Source organism: Rattus norvegicus, chromosome 2 (assembly GCF_036323735.1).
Source record: "Rattus norvegicus strain BN/NHsdMcwi chromosome 2, GRCr8, whole genome shotgun sequence".
NCBI lineage: Eukaryota > Metazoa > Chordata > Mammalia > Rodentia > Muridae > Rattus > Rattus norvegicus.
The window spans coordinates 226,511,808-226,535,326 of NC_086020.1; the positions used below are offsets into that span (position 1 = coordinate 226,511,808).

The following is a 23,519-nucleotide window of genomic DNA, read 5'->3' on the forward strand; positions in this document are numbered from 1 at the left end:
ATATACCCAAAAGATGCCTCAACATATAAAAGAGACACGTGCTCCACTATGTTCATCGCAGCCTTATTTATAATAGCCAGAAGCTGGAAAGAACCCAGATGCCCTTCAACAGAGGAATGGATACAGAAAATGTGGTACATCTACACAATGGAATATTACTCAGCTATCAAAAACAACAAGTTTATGAAATTCGTAGGCAAATGGTTGGAACTGGAAAATATCATCCTGAGTGAGCTAACCCAATCACAGAAAGACATACATGGTATGCACTCATTGATAAGTGGCTATTAGCCCAAATGCTTGAATTACCCTAGATCCCTAGAACAAACGAAACTCAAGACGGATGATCAAAATGTGAATGCTTCACTCCTTCTTTAAATGAGGAAAAAGAATACCCTTGGCAGGGAAGGGAGAGGCAAAAATTAAAACAGAGACTGAAGGAACACCCAATCAGAGCCTGCCCCACATGTGGCCCATACATATACAGCCACCCAATTAGACAAGATGGATGAAGCAAAGAAGTGCAGACTGACAGGAGCCGGATGTAGATCGCTCCTGAGAGACACAGCCAGAATACAGCAAATACAGAGGCGAATGCCAGCAGCAAACCACTGAACTGAGAATAGGTCCCCCGTTGAAGGAATCAGAGAAAGAACTGGAAGAGCTTGAAGGGGCTCGAGACCCCAAAAGTACAACAATGTCAAGCAACCAGAGCTTCCAGGGACTAAGCCACTACCTAAAGACTATATATGGACTGACCCTGGACTCTGACCCCATAGGTAGCAATGAATATCCTAGTAAGAGCACCAGTGGAAGGGGAAGCCCTGGGTCCTGCTAAGACTGAACCCCCAGTGAACTAGACTATGGGGGGAGGGCGGCAATGGGGGGAGGGTTGGGAGGGGAACACCCATAAGGAAGGGGAGGGGGGAGGGGGATTTTGCCCGGAAACCGGGAAAGGGAATAACACTTGAAATGTATATAAGAAATACTCAAGTTAAAAAAAAAAAAAAAAAAAAAAAAAAAAAGAGACAATGAGAGAGAGAGAGAGAGAGAAAGCTGGCAACCCGCTTAACCTGCCCAAGTGACAGACTGCCATCAAATCTTAGTAATTATTTACACATCAGAGTTTAGGCCCCTTTTCATTAAATCTTAAATTCCCCCTCCCTCCCTCTCACCCACACCCTCGCTCTGTGTCTCTGTCACACACACGCACACACGCATGCACACTATGTAAATACACTGCTCTGGACAAACGCTAACAGCATGAGGGCAGCAGAGCTCAATGGTTGCTGCTCTCTACTGCAGGCGCTACCCAGTAAAAAAGGGCAGACTTCACCATGGGACTATCAGCTTTGAATACCAAACAGCACGGAACAATTCCTAAGCTCACACAATTTCAAAATTGGGGCTTGAAGGGGCAAAATCGTCCTAACCCCACACAATTTATCCTAGGTATAAGTGGGTATCTTACCGTCTTGGAGCGCCAACACCTACAATAAGCTGCTTTCGTAAGATTCAGGTCTTCAATGTTTATTTCGTTCACCACTTTGGGATTTTCTTTCTGTATCTTAAGGTTAATCAAGCTATCCTTCTGTTGCTTCTTCTTCGGGAAGAATGGACGAACTGCAAGGTAGCCGAGGAGTGCAAGTACACCAAGGAAGGGCAGTAAGCGGAGCCATTCTGCAACTGAACACAGCACGGATGTCAGAATGCACAGTGCTCACACAGCCTGTGCACCTCACCAGTGCGCCTTTCCTGCGCTTCTCATGACCTCACTCCTTGTGGGTAAACTGTATACGGGCAGACCCAGCCCAACTCCGATTATCTAATTTTATCTGTAGGCTAACTCCATTTGTGAAACTGAAGTTTTTGGAAACAAATATTACTTTAAATATCCTATCTCGGGCTGGAGAGATGGCTCAGGGGTTAAGAGCACCGACTGGTCTTCCAGAGGTCCTGAGTTCAAATCCCAGCAACCACATGGTGGCTCACAACCATCTGTAATGGGATCTGATGCCCTCTTCTGGTGTGTCTGAAGATAGCTACAGTGTGCTTATATATAATAAATTAATAAATAAATCTTTATAAAAAAAATCCTATCTCCTTAAATATTTGTGCTTGTACTTACTTTTTTTTTTTTTTTTTTTTTTTTTTTTTGGTTCTTTTTTTTCGGAGCTGGGGACCGAACCCAGGGCCTTGCGCTTCCTAGGTAAGCGCTCTACCACTGAGCTAAATCCCCAGCCCTCTTGTACTTACTTTTATCTGGAATTATCATCAACATAATTACGAACAAAAATGTCTTATTAAATTTCACTCGTTCCTTCTTAATGCCATATTTAAAACCATATAATGGAATTTCCATAAAAATTTTACTACTGATTTATAATTTCAGACAAAACAAAGCCACAAATGTTTAAACTTACTTTTCTTTATTGAAAATATATTCTTCTCCCATACAATAAGTCCTGATCAAACAACTTACCTTTTAAGTAAAACAGACGATCCTTTAAAAAAGGACTATTTTAGTTGGAACATTCAGACATTGAATGTTCCCACTTTAAGTTGCTTATTAAATACCGTTCAGAGTATCCAGTCAGTCTTTTGAGCACATGAAGTACAAACAATGCTAATAAACGGCTCTCGAATGTCTGAGTGCTCCCAGGTATCTCTGGGCACCAGCTGACTGCCTGACACCCTGCTAGGCACTACCGCTGGGCTATGTGCCAAAGGATGCTAAGAAATACTCATGAGAGGCGATGGACTGCGCTTCAGAATGCAACTGAACGAACTCATCTAACCCTGCTAGCTTTGAGACCTGCATGTTATCACATTACATAGGATAAAATGTACTCTAAGCAGGGCTAAGCTTCAGCCTAAATCCAAAGCCTATTCTACAGCACTACGTGTGACATCCACAGATCTGAAATGAAATGTTTCTCTCTTGGTGAACTGTTCTAAGGAGATGCTACGCCCTACCCATTCAAACCCACTGGCTTGCGAATACTCTTCAAGCTTGTAGCTCAGAGGTAGTGTGCCTACCAAAATGCAAACAAAAGCATTTGACCCAACAGGGCCAGAGACAGAAATGAAGTAACTTACTATGTAGGCGAAAATTGTCCAATATAGAAAAATATTAAGTATTACTCAATATAGTATTTGAAAACCACTAGAGAGACGTGGAGGAGCCCCCCTAAAATCCCGACTCTTGGTATTTCTGTGGTATATGTGTAAGTTGTGCACACAAAGCCAAACTAAGAAACTGGATGTCTTCCTCTATTGCTCTGACTTCTTGCCTTGAGACAGGCCTCTCACGGAACTGGAAACTCACTTTTTTGCTAGGCTAACTGACTGGCAAGCCCTCGGGATCCGCCTGTCTCTGATCCCTCACACTAAGGCTCTTAAGGTGGATGTTGGGCCTCTGGTTCTCACACTTGCACCCAGCCACCTGCTCCTAAACAATGCATATCCTTAAATATGTATTATTTATTTGTATTAGTATTGTTATTGTTTTGTAAGGTAGCCTGACCAGGGAACAAATGCCTCTACCTTCTGCTGACAGGATTACAGGTGTACACCACCAAGCTGACTTACGCAGCACTAGACACTGAATGCCTGTCAGGCACTTTGTAAACTGAGCTATATTTCCAGTCCTTCAGAAACTGACCTTATGAAGAATTAATTCCTTGGTAATCTACTGCTCGATAATAATACGAGTTATTGTTAACTCCTATGACAAAAGTAGCAACATATAAAACCACTGAGTACACGTTTGAGGTTGTTTTAAGTCAAATTTTTTAAAAGTGAAATCAATACAATCTATAAAGCTCAATTTAAATTGCGTTAGGTATATTGAATATGACAGTCTTTGTTTCATTTTCCAAAAAATTTTGAGACAGGGTTTCTCTGTGTAGTCCTAGACCAGGCTCTGTAGACCAGGCTAGCTACTACCTCAGAGACTCAATGGCCTCTGCTTCCCGAGTGCTGGGAGTAAAGGCTTGGGCCACCACAACCTGGCTAATGATTTTTCTTAAAGAATATAAAATAAGGGCTGGAGAGATGGCTCAGTGGTTAAAAGCACTGACTGCTCTTCCAGATGTCCTGAGTTCAATCCCCAGCACCTACATGGTGGGTCACAACCATCTGTAATGGGATCTGATGCCCTCCTCTGGTGTGTCTGAAGACAGCTACAGTGTACTCATATGCATAAAATAAATCTTTAAAAAAAAGAATATAAAGTAAAAAGATTCAACTAAAGAACCTTGAAAGATAAGCTGCTTGCCCTGCATATTTTTATATAGACTAGTTACTCTGGGGGTGGACAGAGCATTACTAATTACAAACAGTGCACAAACTAACTTGAAGAAATGTACTCCTTATAATGCATATTTTAAATTTTATTGTTTTAGAATTGTAAAACATGGATTACATGAAAATTTAATTTAGAAAAAATAAAGTTATTCAAAGATTATACTAGTAAGAATTGGTAACACTTTGTTATATTTCTATTTTTATTACCTATATAGTCTATATCCTATATTATAATATGTAAGATTATTTTTATCATTTTTGCAACTCCATAATAACATTTGGAAAAGTTTTTATTAAGAAATTAAAGAAAAAAATTACACGTATGACTGTTTTGTTTACCACCCTCGTCTGGTGCCTATAGAAGGCAAAAGAGGGTGCCAGATCTCAAGTCACAGATGGTTGTGAGCCCCAGTGTGGGAATCAAACCCGAGTCCTCTGGAAGAGCAACCAGTGGTCTTAACTGTCGAGTCATCTCTCCAAGCCCTGGAAACATGAGTTTTAATGGCTTCTTTCAAACTCCCAAGTGTCGCACATACAATAAAAGTCTACAAGAGCATGAGGTCACCATGGTCAAACGTCTGCGTCACCACTGTATTCTCAGTGCCTAAACAGTGCTTGGCTCAATCTGCTAATTTACTTTTTACTAAGACGTACATAATTTATACTTTAATTTCTTTAGCATTGTATTTAAGGTTCAGAACAATGAGTTTTGAAATTATATGGATCTGAGAACATCACCTAAAACAAAAGTATGCTGTTTCTTCTTCTACAGGTAACTTCTACTATTCCTGAACATTTGCTTTTAGATCTTCCAACTGCCCCTTCCTCATTTCCTCATTTATTATTATTATTATTATTATTATTATTATTATTATTATTATTATTATTTATGATGTCTGGGAATTTGCCACCGGACACATGTAGTCAGGGAACAGGCTGTTCAGACTTCTTCCACTGTGAAGTAAGCAGGTCTAATTCAGGCTGTCAGGTCTGTACAGCAGGTGTTTTTACCCTGTGAGCCATTTTGCCAGCCCCCTTCTGGTTTAGGTCACTGATTTAAGGGCAGAAGGCTTAGGGGATGGCTCAGTCTGTTAAAATGCTTGCCCTATAATCGTGAAAACCCAGGTCCAATCCCCAGAGCCCACATTAAAAAGCCAGGCATGGGCTGGGGATTTAGCTCAGTGGTAGAGCGCTTACCTAGGAAGCGCAAGGCCCTGGATTCGGTCCCCAGCTCCGAAAAAAAAGAACCAAAAAAAAAAAAAAAAAAAAAAAAAAAAAAAGCCAGGCATGGTGGCACCTACTTGTAATTAGGCAGAGACAAGAGAGTCCCCGAGGCTCAGTGGCCAGTCAGTCTAGCCTAAGTGGTGAGTTCCAGACCAGTGAGACAGTGTCTCGGAGTAGGCAGACCGCATTCTGAGGATGACACTTGAGGTTGCTGTCCGGCCTCTACACACATGTGCATACTGTGCATCAGCACACATCCATGTGAGCATGCATACACATGCATAAAAAATGTTAGAGCATACTGGATGCTTCCAAATAAAATCTCATGAATTTCCTCCTCGAGAATCAAGACGTTTCCATTTTTCCCTGTATAAGTAGTACCCAGTTTGTGGAGAAACTGTGTAGTATAGAAACAGTAGCTGCTTGCTCTTTCTACACATGAGGTGCACAGTGCAGTGCCTGGGGCAGAACAGGAATACAGCAAACAACTTAAGCACTGTTTATCTTTAGTCTAAGTCCAGGTTTCATTTGTCTGTAAAACAGAAATAACAGCCATTCGTTCCTTTAGTCAACACTAGTTACTAAGTACCCCTATATTATAGTGACTGCATTAGGAATGGGGATGCTGTTCACTGATGGAGACTGAGGGGAGAGGGCAGACAATAAGGAAGCAAAACACAAATCATAGTCACGGCTGTACTACGCAAGAGCCATGAAGCAAACAAACAAGGTGACGTAAAATTAACGAAGCAAACCAAGGGAGCGCACAAACAGCCTGGCAGCATGGCAGTGAGTCGACTGCAACTGTAGCTAAGAGTCAGGAAGGGCTTCTGAAAGAAAGAAGCTAGGCAGAAACCTGATGTTCGAAGCCAGTCAAAGTCACGTCTTCAAGACACAGAACACGTTAAAACCTCCCAGCCTGCCTGTCATTCAGCGAGAACTGCACAGCACTACTGAAAGGCTCTACCATGACATGACGCTCCAGATGTGTAAATGACCATCGCCTCTCCCAGACTCCACACCCCGTCCTTTACTATTCTTACATAAACCAAACGCTACAACGAATCCTAGTTAAATTGAGTTGATTCTTCATCAAACTGACATTTAGATGGTTCCCATTGGGTCTGTTTACCTTCTCCCACAGCTTACAAAATTAAGATAGAGAAAGGCTTTAAGATGTTTCAGAGATACGATTCTAGAAATTACTTCTAAAACTAACACAGCCCTCGTTAACACGTTAGTGAAATGATCTATTTTGATGATACCTAATCTATAGACAAACTGCCGCAAAAGAGAACAGAATAGACATACAGAAAAGGACACAATGCTGTAAACCATGGACAACCGTCTGGCAGCCCTGTAGAAGAGAAGTGATAATGCACTGCCAAGATGAACAAAAACTGCAGCCGGGACACTTGTACCGACCTTTCTAAATGGGGGCCAGAGAACAGTTCACAGACAGCAAAGGGAGGCGCTGCTTCCCCAGGCAGAGCTAACAGCAGGCAAGGCACACACCGGACACTTAGAATGCCTGGGAAACTCAGTGCCGTGGTATCCTCAGAATACAGAGGAAGATGAATTAAAGAAGTGAGCAGGTGTCACGTGGTGAGAAACTGATATGCTATAGTAATATATATATATATATATATACACACATATATATATACATATATATACATACATATATATATATACACACATATATATATATACATATATATACATACATATATATATATACATATATATATATATATATATATATATATATATATATATATGCAGGAAACTGTCCTGGGCATGACAGGGAACACTGAGGTATGTGACTGCACTTAGAGAATTACCTATCTACTAAGTCAAGCTAGACTCTGTGGAGGAGGGCTTAGAGGAGGGCCATGAGTTAGAGCAAGAAGGGCGAGAATCCTACTAGAGATGTAATAAACCCGGTGTGGTGGTGCAGGTTCATAACCCAGAATGTGGCGGCCTGAGGTGGGATCTGACCAGCATATGCTACAGATTATGTCTCAAAACAATAAAAAAAAATCTACAAAACTGGTCCAGAAGAAATTAATCCCCCATGGATCTAAAGTAACAGGTTGTCAAGATAGAGAAAGGGAAAATTGTGAGAAATCATCTGTATCAAAGTTCTGTAAACTTGATAAACAGCCCGTGGTCATTTTCTGAGGTCTCTGAATAACTCCCAATTTCTTTTAAAAACAAAACACTGTGGTCCAACTGACCAGGGACTGACTGTGTAGTCCAGGCTGCTGTCAAGGCCTTCGTGCCTCAGTCCCAAGTGGTTGCTGTGACACAGGCAGGCACCGCACCTCACTCATTCTCTGGGAATGTAACAGCTAGTAGGTTAGAGAGTGAGGTCAAGAGCTGTTGGTGGTTGATTAGTTACTGAACAGGCTGTTAAGAAGGGAAGATTTTTCTTCATTTTAGACTCCTGGTTTTACTTTATACATGGAAGGAAGACTCTGGTACGTGAAGTAATCCATCTCCCCCAGGAGAAAGTATAAAACAGCAGCTGAGTAGTGAGCCAGTCAGCAGTTACAGAATGTGGCAGAGACCAGCCCCGATAACAAGAGCGCTGGTCAGACTGTACCAATGCACAGCACAGGCTTCCTCTGACGGGGGCTGAATGGAAGGGGCTATGCAGGGCAGAAAGAGCCAGTTCTGTTTCACCCATCCCAGGTGGACAAGGATGGGAAAAAGGCATCTGTCACTCAGAAATCCCACAGTGAAGTGCTCTCTACAGAGGAGACTTTGTTTCTTCTGTGGGTTGGAGACACCTTTGTAATAGAGATCACGGGTTAGGAAACAAGCCAGGATTGAAGATGGGAGGAAGGCTAAAGTGAGGTGAGAGAGTGCATTTCGACTATAACTAAGTTATCCTCCCAGACAGAACTGGCTGACAAGCAGCACTCGGTCTATTAAAAACAAGCAAGCAAACAAACAAACAAACAGGGAACATTTTGCTTTGTACTTTAGTGTAAAATGGTTGAATTTTCTTAAAATTTTTTTCTTAGTTAAAAGAACTTAGACGATTTTTTTTTGTTTCTAATTTAAGGCAAAGAAAAATTACATGTTTTTTTTAAAAGGTTTATTTATTTATTATATATAAGTACACTCTAACTGTCTTCAGACACACCAGAAGAGGGCATCAGATCCCATTACAGATGGTTGTGAGCCACCATGTGGTTGCTGGGATTTGAACTCAGGACCTCTGGAAGAACAGTCAGTGCTCTTAACCGCTGAGCCATCTCTCCAGCACCAAATTACCTTTTTTCTAATTAGGAAAGTACTCAGAACATACTTAAGACTGTTACTGAGCAGGAACCTAAAAGTTATATGACTTATAACCAGCAATTACGGTAACTAGTAAGATTAAGAACTGACATCACCAGAGAAACAAAATAAAGTAGGAAATAAACATGGGAAACAAGTAATATTACATCAAGAAAGGAAGGAAGGAAGGAAGGAAGGAAGGAAGGAAGGAAGGAAGGAAGGAAGGAAGGAAGAAACAAACAAACAGGGTCAAAGTAGCTTCTTGAGAAAAAAGAATTAGGTTTACTCTGATGGTGCTGATCACAATACAGAAAAACTACTCTTTGTAGTGCTGGAGTTTGAACTCTAGAGCTCACACACAGTAAGCACATACTCTATCACTGAGTTCTACTCTCAACCCTAACCAATCACTGTAAAGCCATTTCAAGTATAGAGTACACACGGATCTCAGGAAGGAATATATGCGTGTGTGTGTTTGGGTATATGTATGTGCATATGTGGTAAGGGCAGCTTTATATCTCAGGCCGGCCTTGAACTTCTAATCCTCCTGTCTGTACAGTGGGGATGCTGAGACCACAGGCGTGTGCCACCATGCCGGTTTATGTGGTAGTGAAAATTTAACCAGGGCTTTGTGATAGTGGGCATTACCAACTGAGCTATGCCTCTAGCCCAAGGTCAAATATTCTAAGAAACTAGGACAGGCCCTCTTCACAGCCCCCTCCTCCTCCCCACTGACATCATTATCAAGTTCCTGACTGGATTTACTTTGGGCGATGTGGATGAAATGTATCTGGCTCAGAACTATGACCTGCTAAACCTGGCTAAAACACTTGAGATTAAAAAGGACTTGGAAGTAAAAAGGAACCCCTTGTTCCTAATGCCCAAGCCAGCACCTATCTCTGACCCCTTGACTCCCTCTAGACGCCACACCCCAAAGCCACATCCTTTACAGCCATATCCCAAAGCTCTGTCTCCCTTTAGTAGGGAGGCACTTCGTGCTGCCTCAGAAACAGTCTGGGCCAGAAGGCTCACAGTACACATTTCCCTTCTGCCTGCCCTCTTCTTGCGTCTTTATCCAGCTATCTGGGAGTCCTAAGACCGGAACCATGGGGCTGGACTAGCAAATGCAACCTTTCCTCAGTACCTTCTACCACCTGTTGTCAAAAGAAAAATGAATGAGTTTTGGACAGCTGATCAGATACGAGTAATGGTGATTTCACTGACAAGCAGTTATAATGGGGACTTGGTAGGTGTTGGTTACAAAATTTTGTTGTCAATGTAATTAAAATTAGTACCTCCAATCCAGATTCTGGTGAATTATCTACTTACTATACACTGTCATCAAGGAGTTCCATAACTGATAGTTCAACCAACAAATTATTTACTATTATTAAAAAGAAAAAAGCAAGTAGGACCATTTTTTTTTCTTTTCAAGTTTACAAAAGGTTCATAAAAACCCTGATTACTGTTTTCTTTATGAAATTTTTAATGCATTATTTACAGCTAAGACACATCAAAAACATTCTTTTCCTGGGCATGGTGGGCCAGGACTTGGGACAAGAAGAAAGCTTGTGAATGTGAGAGTTCACAAGCTAGTTCTAAGTCAGTCTAAGCTACAGTGATGATAACAAGAAAGAAAGAGGGCCGGAGAGCCGGCTCGGAGGTTGAAGACCTGGCTGCTCTTCCAGAGGATCTAAATTCAATGCCCAGCACCCACATGGTGGCTCATAACTGTTTGTAATTCCAGTTTCAGGGAATCCAGGGTCAAAGTATGTGTCCTCCACATACACCAGGCACACATGTGTATATGGTTCACAGATACACATGTGGGCAAAACACTTACAAGAGAGGGAAGGAGAGAAGAAAAGAAAGAAGGGAAAGACCACAGTGCAGGGTATGACAAAGCTTCCTATTACGCAGACCTAGAACTCAATTCATAGAACCCAGTCTAGTCTTTTTTTTTTTTTTTTTTTTTTTTTTGGTTCTTTTTTTCGGAGCTGGGGACCGAACCCAGGGCCTTGCGCTTCCTAGGCAAGCGCTCTACCACTGAGCTAAATCCCCAACCCCCAAGTCTAGTCTTAAAGTACCAACCCTGTCTCAATCTCCCTAGTGCTGGAGGAAAGTTATTAATATCATCGAATGGCTTAACAGTTATTATTTAAAGCCTCAGATTAGCTATCTCAAGATCAAAGAATCAAAGGCCAATAAGTTTAATTGACTTCCAAAATTGTTTCCCATTCAATGATGAACACAATATCCTAGTACCTGGAAAGTTACATAGCCTATCACAGGTACTCAATAAATGTGATGACTTGAGGAAATTTAAATTTTGAAATAGCTACATGGCAAAAAATGTCTGAGCCCCAAATACTGTCCACAGAGGCTAAGTTAATTCATTCTCTCTCTCTCTCTCTCTCTCTCTCTCTCTCTCTCTCTCTCTCTCTCTCTCTCTCACACACACACACACACACACACACACACACACACAGGTGTATAATTTTATTTATATGTGCATTAGTGTTTTGCCTGCCTGCCTGTCTGCCCAATCTTGTCTGTCTGTCCAATCTTGGAGTTAGAGAGTTGTGAGCTGCCATCTCTCCAGCCCCCTGCGTTAATTCTTTACACTGGCTTTAAGAGTAATTGGGGACTGGAGAGATGGCTCAGCGGTTAGAGCACTGGCTGCTCTTCCAGAGGTCCTGAGTTCAAATCCCAGCAACCACATGGTGGCTCACAACCATCTGTAATGAGATCTGATGCCCTCTCCTGGTGTGTCTGAAGACAGCGACAGTGTACTTATATGTAATAAATTAATAAATATTTAAAAAAATAGTTGGGCTTACTAGGAAGAAGGAAAATTTATAATCTAAAAATACCTATATATTCCCCCAAATTCTCAAAACGATTTCTAAAGTCATAGTCTTATCTTTTAGAAATTATTTACATGTTAATAAAAACTATCTTTTATTTTTACTCATGGTTTCTTATTGAGAAAACTCACCTTTGTCCCACTTTTTAAAAATTGAGGTATAATTTAAAGTAAAATAAACATATTAAGTAAGCAGTTAGTTCTTTCTTGTGACAAGTACTAGAACCCCTTCAGCCACCAGTAAACGTTTCTGTAAATATTTGTTTACCTAAGGATGTTCTTTTCCAAATCTTTCAAGAATGTTCCTCTACTACGGATTTCTGTAATCAATGTTCTTTTACTGAACATAAAGCTGTTAAGATTCATCCAGTGAATTGGTGATTCTTTTTTTTTAAGTGCTGACCAATGTACTCCTTTATGAATAAAATTGGGTTTCCTGTTGGTAGGTAGATATCTAGATTGTTTCCAGTTTGAAAGAACATTATAAATAAGAATCATACAAACATACATGAACAAGACCTTATGTGGATGAATGTTTTCAACCTTAGCCTCCTACTTATAGCTTTAAAACTTGTCCCTTTGGGCAAAAGTAATGGAAAGAACTTATCTTGGGCTGGTGTGCTTGTGTTACCCTGAAAAATCCTTTTTTTTTTTTTTTTGGAGATAAGATTTCTCTCTGTAGTCCTGTCTATCCTGAAACTCACTATATAGACAAGGCTGGCCTTGAACTCAGATCCTTTTGCCTTGGCCTGCCAAGTGCTGGGATCAAAGGTATATACCACCATACCAGTGAAAAAAGCATTATTAAAGTCTAATGCTTGCTGGTTTTTAAGTTAACCTTTTGTCAAGTTTCAAAGAACTGAACAAATTTTGTTACCAAAATATCCAGGATAGTTTATGAATCTAGAAATAAACTGTTTTCTGACTTTTGAACAGGAACAGTTTTCTTCCTATATTTTTATTTTTAAAGCTTTGCAAGATGATAGAAAATGGTTTTTAAGATCAGTGTATTATATTTCCAAAGAGCAGAATTATACCAGTTTTATATTAAAGGCATTATTCTTGAGACAGAGAAAGAAAGATGGCTTTTGACAGGTCAAAACTGTCAGTATTTAAATCCTGTGTGGTAACTCAGAACTGGCATGTTTTCTAAGAATGCAGACTCATCATGAGAGAACTGTGGGGTGGGGAGCTAGCTAAATCTAAGTAGGGAAAGAGGTGATATGAACTACAACCTTTTCTGGCTAATTCACACTGAAGAAAATGATGATACTTTTGGTTTTCTAAACATGTAAATAGACTTCTTAAAATCTGTCTTCTAGGTTTTCATTTCAATGAAAATCTGTATCAAAGATTCTTCAAGTAGAAAGAAAACCAAACATCACACTATTACAATAGACTCTGAAGGGGAGACCAGGTGAAAAGTACCTTTAGGGTTTCTGCCAATCCTCTAAAAACAGACTCTATGACTGTTACTGTCATGTTCCAAACAGAATGTGTTCAGAAAGCCATTACTGCAAGCAAGCTCATGTTTCTTGGACAAGTCAGCAATTCAGACTATGATACCTAGGTTTGTAGACACTGTGTTGGGGCTACTACTAAACTGCCATACACATTTAACCAGGCCTCTAATAAGGAGGTGGAGGCAGAAGGATCAGGAGTTCGAGACCATCCTCAGCTACAATCTGAAGGCAGCCTGCATTACAGGAGACCCTGACTGAAAACAAAAAGAACATCAGAGTGGTTGTTATTTTTAAGAGACAGTGCTAACATTAAATATCTCATACTTTTAAAGAGAAACCTACTGCACACTATTGATTTAGGAAGGGGAAAATTATAGCTGAATTTCCTTAATGTCTTTAATAAGGATTAACAATTTACTGACAGAATAGACCTGAAAGGAAACATGCTTATAAAGTCTTCTAGCCACTGAACACAGTTATACTGTCTAACCTGTTTCAAGAACATTTCATCCGTAAAAAATTGAACTAACACAAATGCAGTCACAGTTATAACCAACTCATTCAAGATGCCCTTCGGTGGGATGAGAAAAAGTGGTTTCCTTCATTGACTGTCAAAAACCTAATTAATGTATATTAAGATAAACTGACAAAACAGAACACCACAGAATGGCTGTGCCCCTTTGGCTTGGCATTACCAGTTTACTGAATACATTCAAGACTAGACAATTCAAAAGAGAAAAAAAAACAATTAGTTTATGCCTATCTAACATTAAACTACTACAACTCACTTATTTAAAATAAAAACTTGAATTTCAAGCTATAAAGGGATATGAAGGCAGTGTACAAGATCAGTACTTGTTAGAACAACTGCAGGAGGATTACATTAAAGTAGTGTGGAGGTAAAGAAATGGCGAAGGAGGAAAATCAAGTCTCCACGAAGGGCCTACGACCAAGAGATTGTGATATTTACAGAGAACTGAAGATTTGGATTATTTCACTTTTATGTTACTTCTGGTGTCTACATGTTTCCCTGGTGTGTATTAGTCTGCTATAATACTTTCTAGTCTATTTCATACACTCTACTGGATCTCCTAACATTTAAACATGTTAAAAGCTTAGCATCTACTTTTAAGCAGAGCAGTTGTCACTGACAAAAAAAAAAAAAAAAAAAAAAAGGTCTAAGTTTGTTCAAGTCTGTATGGTATAAGTGTATCCGTATAAATACCTGAGTCCTTTTTGTTTTTACTTTTTATCCCTGAAGGGACTGGCATCAAATGTTTGAGGGGCTCACTCAATCACTCAAGTAAAACCAAATAGCAAACAAAATAATTTCCTTGGAATGGAGCTGACATCTATTTCAAAATACTCATCAATTTGGTATGAATTCCGTCTTCTGGTACACAGGGTTATTACTTTATTTTTCTTCCGGATCTTCCAATTATTGTATTTTAAGTCAGATGTCTCTAGAATGCCGCAGGCCAATCAAGCCTACTCACTTCAGTTACCTAAATTCATGGTTTTGCATTCGCTGATACTCAGGTTCTGCTGATTTTGTTATATCTCATACAGACTGGACATATGCATTAGAAAATCTTAACCTAATATTATGCTCCAAACCCAACACAATCTTTCAAGAATTGACTGCATTCTGTTGACTTTTATAGTCAAGATATTTACTACTCAGTTGTGGGAGCCTTTTCATACAGGCCGGACCTTAATTCACAAAATTTCATGTTCCAAAATCATAGCAGCCTTGGAGTACATCTGGCTACTTTTTTCTCCACCTCAACTTGCCCCAGGAGCTGTAGTTATGGAGGTGACCTCAAATGCCTCCATGATAGATGACTTCAAGCCTCCAAGTACTGTCGGAAATGGAGGTCACTGGTGATTTCGTTAATAAATGCATCATACGCGCATGGCGTGAAAGCAGTACTCCCCCACGCGCTGGGCGCCTCAGACAGCAACGACTTAAAGTGCTTTACAGCTGCACGCGGCAGTAAGTGGAGGACCGAGACCCACTGCTCCTAACTAAGCACCTTCTCCTGGGCTTTAACCTGCTGGGTCGCCTGGGAAAGGAAGCCTTGCCGAGGCCGCGCCGCACAGGCGCACACAGGCCGCGGATCACGTGCTAAGGCCCGGCGCCCCGCCCCGCCCCGCGCCGGAATCTCCGCGGCTCCCCCCACGGGGCGGCGCGCAGGGATGGGACGGCTGCGGGAGGGTTACCTGTGAGGCGGGCGAACCCGGTAATGCTGTCGGGGAGCGGGAGCTGCTTGAGGTAGGCGGGCAGCTGCACCTTCACGATGCGGGCCACGCTGTCCAGGACCATCCTGCCGGCGGCGTCCGCTGCCCGGCTGCTGCGCTTGCGTGAGAGCGGAAGCGGCCGGCGGGCTCGCGGGCTCGGGCGGGAGGTGGCCCGCCAGGCCGCGATTGGCGCGCAGCGAGTGACGTGCGCGCTGCGGAGCGGAGCGCGTGCGGAGCCCAGCCTGCCCTCAGCTCTGGTGCGGAGGTGGGCTCCCACTTTAGGCCCTTGACGTCTGCGGAAGCCGGTGGCCGGTAACGCACCGCGCTGGGCTGAGGCGTGTGAGCTTTCTCACCGGAAACCGCCTTTCACAAGTGAATTTTTCCCGGTCCCCTCAGCTCTGCGCGGCCCCTTCCCTCCCGGCTGCGGGCCCCGACCCCGCGTAGCCGCCTCAGTAAGACCACCCCAATCCTGCGTAGTGGCCATTCCGTGGCCTCACCTTCCCTATAAGCCGGATTTTAATAGAAACCCAAAGCTTACCCATTGATTTTTTTTTTCCCTCCACAACTTTAGTCAGTTCTGCTCAAGCATTCTAAGGCGTTTTTTAAAAAATTAGTCTCCCGTGCCCCTTTTCTATAGACAGTCATGTAACCCAGGCTGAGCTGACGTTCAAGAGGCTGATAACTTTAAGTATCTTCATCTTCAAAATGATGGGATAACCACGCTTGTCTTGCGGAGTTTCTTTGATACAGGGCTTACTTGTAAAATTGAAAGGTATTTGAGTAGTTTTTTACTTATCTTGGTTAACTTCTCTTGGCTGGGGTTAGAATAGCCAGGGTAATGCACCCACTGTGGGGGTAAGGGCTTCTTTGGACCAAGCAGCCTACTTATTGTTAGTCAGATGAGCAGACTTGAAGATCACTGAGGATGGATCCCCCAGTTCATTTTGCAGCTTACAATACTGGGAACTGAAACTGTAATCTTATTACTGGTCACAAAAGAAAAGGAAAAGAAAAGAAAAAAATGTGTTCTAAGGCACATCTCTGGCCTTGGTGAAAACATGACATTCTAAACTGACCTTAAGCTTGCTATGATGCTGAGGCAGAGGGCTTTCTGGTAAGAATAAAGATAGAACCAGTGTCCCCCTCAAGAGTTCATCCAAATGGGCCTGTCAAGGAAATAGGAAAGTTGTCTATTCGAGACACTTAACATGTCACAACACCATAGTTTAGCCATTGTCCACTGTCACCTTGTGAAATTGTTCACCTGTACAGTGTTCCCTCTGGACACTGCCCACGTTCACCTTTTGAGGGTACCCTACTTTACCATTTAACACACTCTTGTCGTCTTCACTGCCCTGTGTCTTGTCTAAATTTTTTCAACAGATCACAAGGACTAGAGCTGAGGGAAGGCCAGAGCAAGTACCTGGTAAAACTCTCCGGAAACTTCACATCAGTGTTCTGTAACATACAGCATTTGGTATGCCCACGTAACATCAAGCTGTAATCAGCTTTATTTTTTTAATTGGTATTTTAAAGTTTTAAAAAAGTAAACTGTCCTTTGAACTGTTTAACTCTGACCATTTTTTTTTCACTGAAACAATAAAAAGTTCATTATCATTTTTAACCAGATAGTCCAAGTACAATCAGAGAATTGAAGAAGGTATTTGGATATAGAACATGCTGGTGAGCCATATGGTATAGCAATATACATGATACCAAAAAGTGATGATTTAAAGGATTAGTGTTTCTATTAGGATTTCCACGTTTCCATTTTGGGAGCTTAGTTTTTTGTTTTTGTCAGAAGGAAAAAGAGGACCTGAAGTTTTTTTTTTTTTTTTAGAATTATTTATTTATTTTAGGTATAGGATACATTGTAGCTGTCTTCAGAACACCAGAAGAGGGCATGGAATCCCATTACAGATGGTTGTGAGCCACCATATGGTCTCTGGGAATTGAACTCAGGACCCCTGGAAGAGCAGCTGGTGCTCTTAACCGCTGAGCCATCTCTCCAGCCCTAAAGTTATCTTAAAAAGTGAAATTTAAGCATTCTTGTCCTCTGGACTGTATATAACTCTGCAATCAGGTATACCATCCTTGTGGAAAAGGTTGAGATAGGAGGTAAGTTGAACATAGGGTATATTGAAGAATGGTTGTTTGTTTTTTCTAAGATTTACTTATTTCATGTATGTGAGTACACTATCACTGTCATCAGACACACCAGAAGAGGACATCAGATCCCATTACAGATGGTTGTGAGCCACCATGTGGTTGCTGGGAATTGAACTCAGGACCTCTGGGAGAACAGTTAGTAATCTTAACCACTGAGCCATCTCTCCAGCCCTAAAGAATGTTTGAGAAAGGACATTGGATATTTCTTTTAAGGGGTTGGGGATTTGGCTCAGTGGTAGAGCGCTTGCCTAGCAAGCGCAAGGCCCTGGGTTCGGTCCCCAGCTCCAGGAAAAAACTAAAAGAAAGAAAAAGGATATTTCTTTTAATTCATCCTGACAAGAACAAAATATGCTATTGAATGACATTCTTAAGACCTCTACAGTTTTTTATTTGGAGTAAAAAATAGAAACCTCTCCTAGAAACACAGTAAGATGCTCAAGTGCCAGATTACAATTCAGTGTACCCAGTACTCTTGTCAACATATAGGATATGTCTAATACCCAGAAAGACTGTTCTTCATAGCCACACGCGGCAGTACCACTGCTGCAATTGTTAAGTGTTTTCTTTCTGTTTTTGACTTTCATATGAGAAATATTGTGTGTGTGTGTGTGTGTGTGTGTGTGATTAGTAGTATTTGTAGATTACTGGTTTGATATTTTTGATGGAAGCTTATATGCCTAAAACTTTTTTCCCATGAAATTTAGAAAAGAATGGATCATAAATTAGCTGTTTCTGTTGAATGGTAAGAGCTATGTTAAAGGATAGTATTAGAGTCCCTTCAAAATTTATATACTGTTTCCTTGTTTTCTTTCTTAAATATTTTTTTAAATGTGGAGGTATTTTGTCTGCATGTATGTCTGTGTACCACATGCATGCCTGGTAGTTATGAAGACCAGAAAAGGGAATCAGATGCCTAGGGGTTGGAGTGTCAGAATGGTGTGAGCCCCTATGTAGATGCTGGAAATCAAACACAGGTCTTCTCTAGAGCAGCTGGTGCACTTAGTCACTGACTGTTACCCCTATTCTATTTTTATTTTTTTTACAATGGTTGCAGATAGTCCAATATGATCTTGCATATACCACTACACCTCGTACATGTCCAATATTTTTCATTTCAACAGTCCTACTTTATTGGGTGATGGCTATTTCTTGGTTGCCAGTTGGACTATATCTGAAATTAACTAAAACCCAAGCAGCTGGGTACACTTGTGAGGGAATTTTTTTCTTAATTAAATAATTTGAAGTGGGAAAACCTATCTTTAATCCAGATATTTTGAAGTAGTAAGATCCACCTTTAATCTGGGCCACACTTTCTGCTGGTAATCTATATAAAGGACATGGAGGAAGGAAGCTTTTTTGTCTGCTCCCTGTCTCTGGGAAGTCCATTCCTTCACTGGCATTAGAGCCCACTTCTTTGGGATTCAGGTATATATTGAAGCCCAGCTGAGACATCCAGTTTCATAGACTGAATAGCTACTGGATTGGTGGACCATCCATTGGTAGACAGCCACTGTTGGACTAGCTGGACCATAGCCTGTCAGCCATTCTAAAATAATACTCTTAGAGACAGAAAGACAGAGGGAGAAAGATGGATGATAGTGATATGGATGGATGGATGGATGACAAACGGATTCATTCTATAAGTTCTATTCCTCTATAGAATTCTAAAACATTGGTTATTCGTAAGACACAAACCTGAATATAGTATGTTCTAAAGAGAACATGCTTATCTGACTACGTTATGACATAGTATTCAACAAATTCTGGTTTTCTTGGCTCTGAAATGTCACCTTTAAAAAAACCCCAAGAATGGGCTGGAGAGATGGCTCAGGGGTTAAGAGCACTGACTTGCTCTTCCTGAGGTCCTGAGTTCAAGTCCTAGCAACCACATGGTGGCTCACAACCATCTGTAATGGGATCCAAAAACCTCTTCTAGTGTGTCTGAAGACAGTGACAGTGTACGCATATACATAAATAAATCTTAGAAAAAGAAAAACCCCAAGAAACTAAGTAGCCCAAGCTGACTTCAAAATCACATGCCTCCTACCTTTGCCTCCCAAGTGCTAGAATTATATGCATATACCAGTTTTTCTTTTGATTTTACATAGATAGAGCAGCCTGATTGTTATAATCCACATGTTAATACTTGGTATGCCTATTGAGCACTCACGATTTTGATAAGTATAAACTTATTAAAGGATCCCCATGCAGATATCAAGAAATATCTACCATCTCTCCAGCCCTGAGATAAATTTATTTTAAATAAACTTTTAATGGAAGCATGGCATACATACAGAAAAATACAGATTGTTCTGCACCAATGACATCATAAAGATGATTATATAACCACTATATACACAACTATGTTACTGTCTCTTAACTGTTACTCATCTGTCCATAAGTCACTATATATTCTGAATTTTAAGACAAAATACTGGATTTACTAGTACTTAACTTTTATGTAAATTAAATTACACCAAGTATATTTTGTGTGTGGCTTTACACAATGTAACATTGAGAGACGTATTCATGTTGGTCCCTGTAGTAGCTATACATTTGTTTCACTGTTGTACACCATACTATCAGTATACCACAATCTATTTCACTTAGTGGGTACTAGATACGTTTTTATTATTTGGTTGAGGGTATCCTAATAAGAATAAGAAGTTCTCGTACATATTAATTTTAGTGTGCTCCTACTTTCACTTTGTTGGGGGTTCTCTTAGACCTAATAAGTCACTGGTAGAATTTTTAGGTTCTTATAACTTTGGAGGTCACCGTGAAAAGTATGAAAGTGAGGAATGCTTCCTAAGAAGCATGGCTTTAGCATGTTATTTACTGGCAACTCTGGGCTCTATGTGTGATGTGAGATATATATATATATATATATATATTCATTCATATATTCCTGTTAATTCCTCTCCCTGTGTGTGTGTATGTGTATGTGGAGGGGGTGTACATGCAGAAGCCAGAAATCAACTTTGGGTGTCTTCCCAATCCCTCTTCATTTTATGTTTGAGACAGAGTCTCTCACTGAATCCAGGGCTCATGGATTTGGATGGGGAAGCTGGGCAATGAGCTTTAGGAATCTGTGGCTCTCAGCACTGGGTCACAGACTCATACCCAGTGCATGGGTCCTTGTCCTTAACCAGCTGAGCCATCTCTTGAGCCCCAAGTTTGGGCTTCTTACAACATGAAACCAAAGGGTAGGAAAGGGAGCACTCAACTGGCAGGAGGGAGGGATCATAACATAAGAAATCTTATTGCTACTACTCAGTAGAATGAATAATATTTGGAATGTAGAATTTTTCACCAAGATTCCTCTTTATATTCTCTGGCCCAGGCTCACTAATACATAGGCAAGGGGGAGGGGAATAAAGTAATCTCTTAAGGGCCTTGACTATGACCTAGATCATGCAGCAATGTATGTTTCAGTCATCCTATCTTAGTAAAGAATTCTACTCAATGTAGTTGGCAGAGAGAGAATACTGATATAAGCAGTAAACAAAAGCAACTATGCCTACAAATTTAGACAATATGATCAGCTGAAAAGCGGGATCTAGAAAACCAAGATTGCCAGGGTGGCAAATACCTTTAGTATCAGCACTCAGGAAGCAGACACAGTTGGATCTCTTTGAATTAAGAGGGCAACCTGGTCTACCTACAGAGAAACCCTATCTCCAAAAAAAAACCAAGAAAACCGAGATTTTTTTTTTTCTTTACCATGTGTGAGGCTAGACTAAAGCCATTAGCACACTACCCACCAGAATTTAGTTGGGGCCTAATATGATTCAGGCCCTACAAGTTCTGGTCTATTTTTATCTATAATAATGGACCAAATATGAGTTGATGAGAGTCATCATAGAGAATGAAAAGAATGCTGATGTTAGAGTCACAGGGCTGATAATTATACAGATCTGTCACCTCTGGTAAGTCATTTAGCCTGTCTGATGCTGCTTCCTTATTTACAGCTAGTCACCTCATAGGGCCTCAATAAATATTTGGATGAAATATTAACCAATTCTAGTTAACCTATGGAATTGTCATGGTAGTGATAAAAGTACATCATAAAATTTAAAATGCAGTGTACACTAGAGATTGATGAGGGAAAAGATGACAGAGATGAATATACTGAGCCTTAGTGACTAGAAATATATATTCACCTCAAGCAGGCCAGCTAAGAGAGGAACTGATTTTTGAAAACCAAAACTGAGCTTAAAAAAGTTTTAATTTTAATTGAAGAAATTCCAGTAGGCAATTGATAACACATTAATATATTCTTAGATATTTTAGGGAGATTATTTAATCTTCAGAAGTTTTTAAGTTCTTAAAAAGATATTACCTCTAAGAGGACCTACAGTCTCATTGAAAAACAAGAATTTACACAGACTACTGAGATCTATCTGTTTTGTAAAACTGATTATATAGGACATTAATAAGCCATTTGCTAGGAAAAACTGAAGGTGAGAAGTGGATGTGTTGAATGGTCTGAGGGTGAATGAATATATCAACATACATTGAATACATGTATGAGTTGTCAAAAACATTTTGAAAAAAAAATACTTTCTAGGTTCTTCCCACTTAATACTAGGATTTCATGATATCATGTTAGTTGTTACCAGTAATAACTTAGGGCACTTATATCTCAAAAGGTGGGTCTGGAATTTAGATAGGACTCACATAGATGACTTCTGTTCCTTATGCCAGTGTTTTGAGGCTCTCCAGTGGTACTCAGTGATAGGCTTGGCTTGAGACCCCAAGATGCCTTCATTCACCTGTCTGATATGTTAGCAGAGCAGTCTCTATCTTGGCCTCCCTAGCTAAGGGGCAGGAAATAAGGACTTGTAATTATTTAATGTCTGGTTGTAGACATAGAAAAGCATCATTTTTACTGTATTCTCCTGGTCATTATAGAGCCTATCTCAAGGGAAAAGGACAGGCTCCATGAGAAACAGAAAAAACAACAAACTTGCTTTCCCTCATTTTGAGAGGAAAGGCTCAGAGAATCACTGTTTGAACTTGTATAATCAGTTCACACATGGCTTCCATGCATGGAGGATCTGAAAACTAGACACTGCTTACCTGCATTGCATGTTACCAGCCTTATTTCTTAGAAGCACAGTTCTCTATGCCTACAAGTTTGAATGTGTCCTCCAAAGTTCTTGTGTTGAAAGCAATCCCCAATGCAGCAGTCACTGAAGGATAGGCTCTAATGGGTAGTGATTAGGTGGTGAGGTCTTTGCCTTCAGGAATGAATTAAAGGCATCCAGTATGTGGGTTGGTTCTCAAAGAGGACGTTTAGTCTGTACCTTTTCTCCTGGTTTTACATGTGTTTGCTTACATGTTATGATAAAGAAGGAAGATTTCACCAGATATGGCCCTGTGATCTTGGATTTCCTATCTTTGAAAAACATGAACTATTTGAATAAACTTGTTTATAATTTTAAAAAAACATATGTATAATGTGTTTCTTTTAAATGTGTATACATTTAGACACAAAATAATAAGGTATTTCTGTTCCTCTTTTAAAAATTAAGTTTCTCTTGGTATTTTCAAAAATTATAATGGTCAAGGCCACCTTAACTCTACCTCTGTCTTTGTGGTTATATGTAGGCTGCCATAGCATTTCAATGACTGGTTGGTGGTAACTTTGGGTAGCAACACTTAATACATTAAAAACAAAATCTCAAAAAAAAATTCTCCTTATGTATCTTTTGATTCTTGTTATGTTAACTTGAAACAGGATCACTTCGAGTCCAGGCTAACTTCAAACTATGTACCAAACCAGCTTCAATTCCCGACCCTCCTGCTGCTGTCTCCCAAATGCTGGAATTACCAGGCCCAACTCTGCCCTTGTCATTTTAATTTCCTTTAAATGAATACAATTTTGGTTGTACAAAATTTTGGTTTTACATAAATATTTTTTTTCTATTTTGTTCCCATACCCAGCACAAGTT

At 40.4% G+C, this 23,519-nt stretch overlaps 1 protein-coding gene across 1 annotated transcript in view; it reads right to left on the reverse strand.

The window, feature by feature from the left end:
* Cisd2 (CDGSH iron sulfur domain 2) overlaps positions 1-15,518 on the reverse strand; it is a 24,809-nt gene extending 9,291 nt beyond the window's left edge. Inside the window, 2 exon segments of the mRNA NM_001191608.2 lie at positions 1,472-1,686; positions 15,376-15,518. Coding sequence (NP_001178537.1) covers positions 1,472-1,686; positions 15,376-15,478 — 318 coding nt within the window. The 5' untranslated portion in view covers positions 15,479-15,518.
* Positions 15,519-23,519: the final 8,001 nt, after the last annotated feature.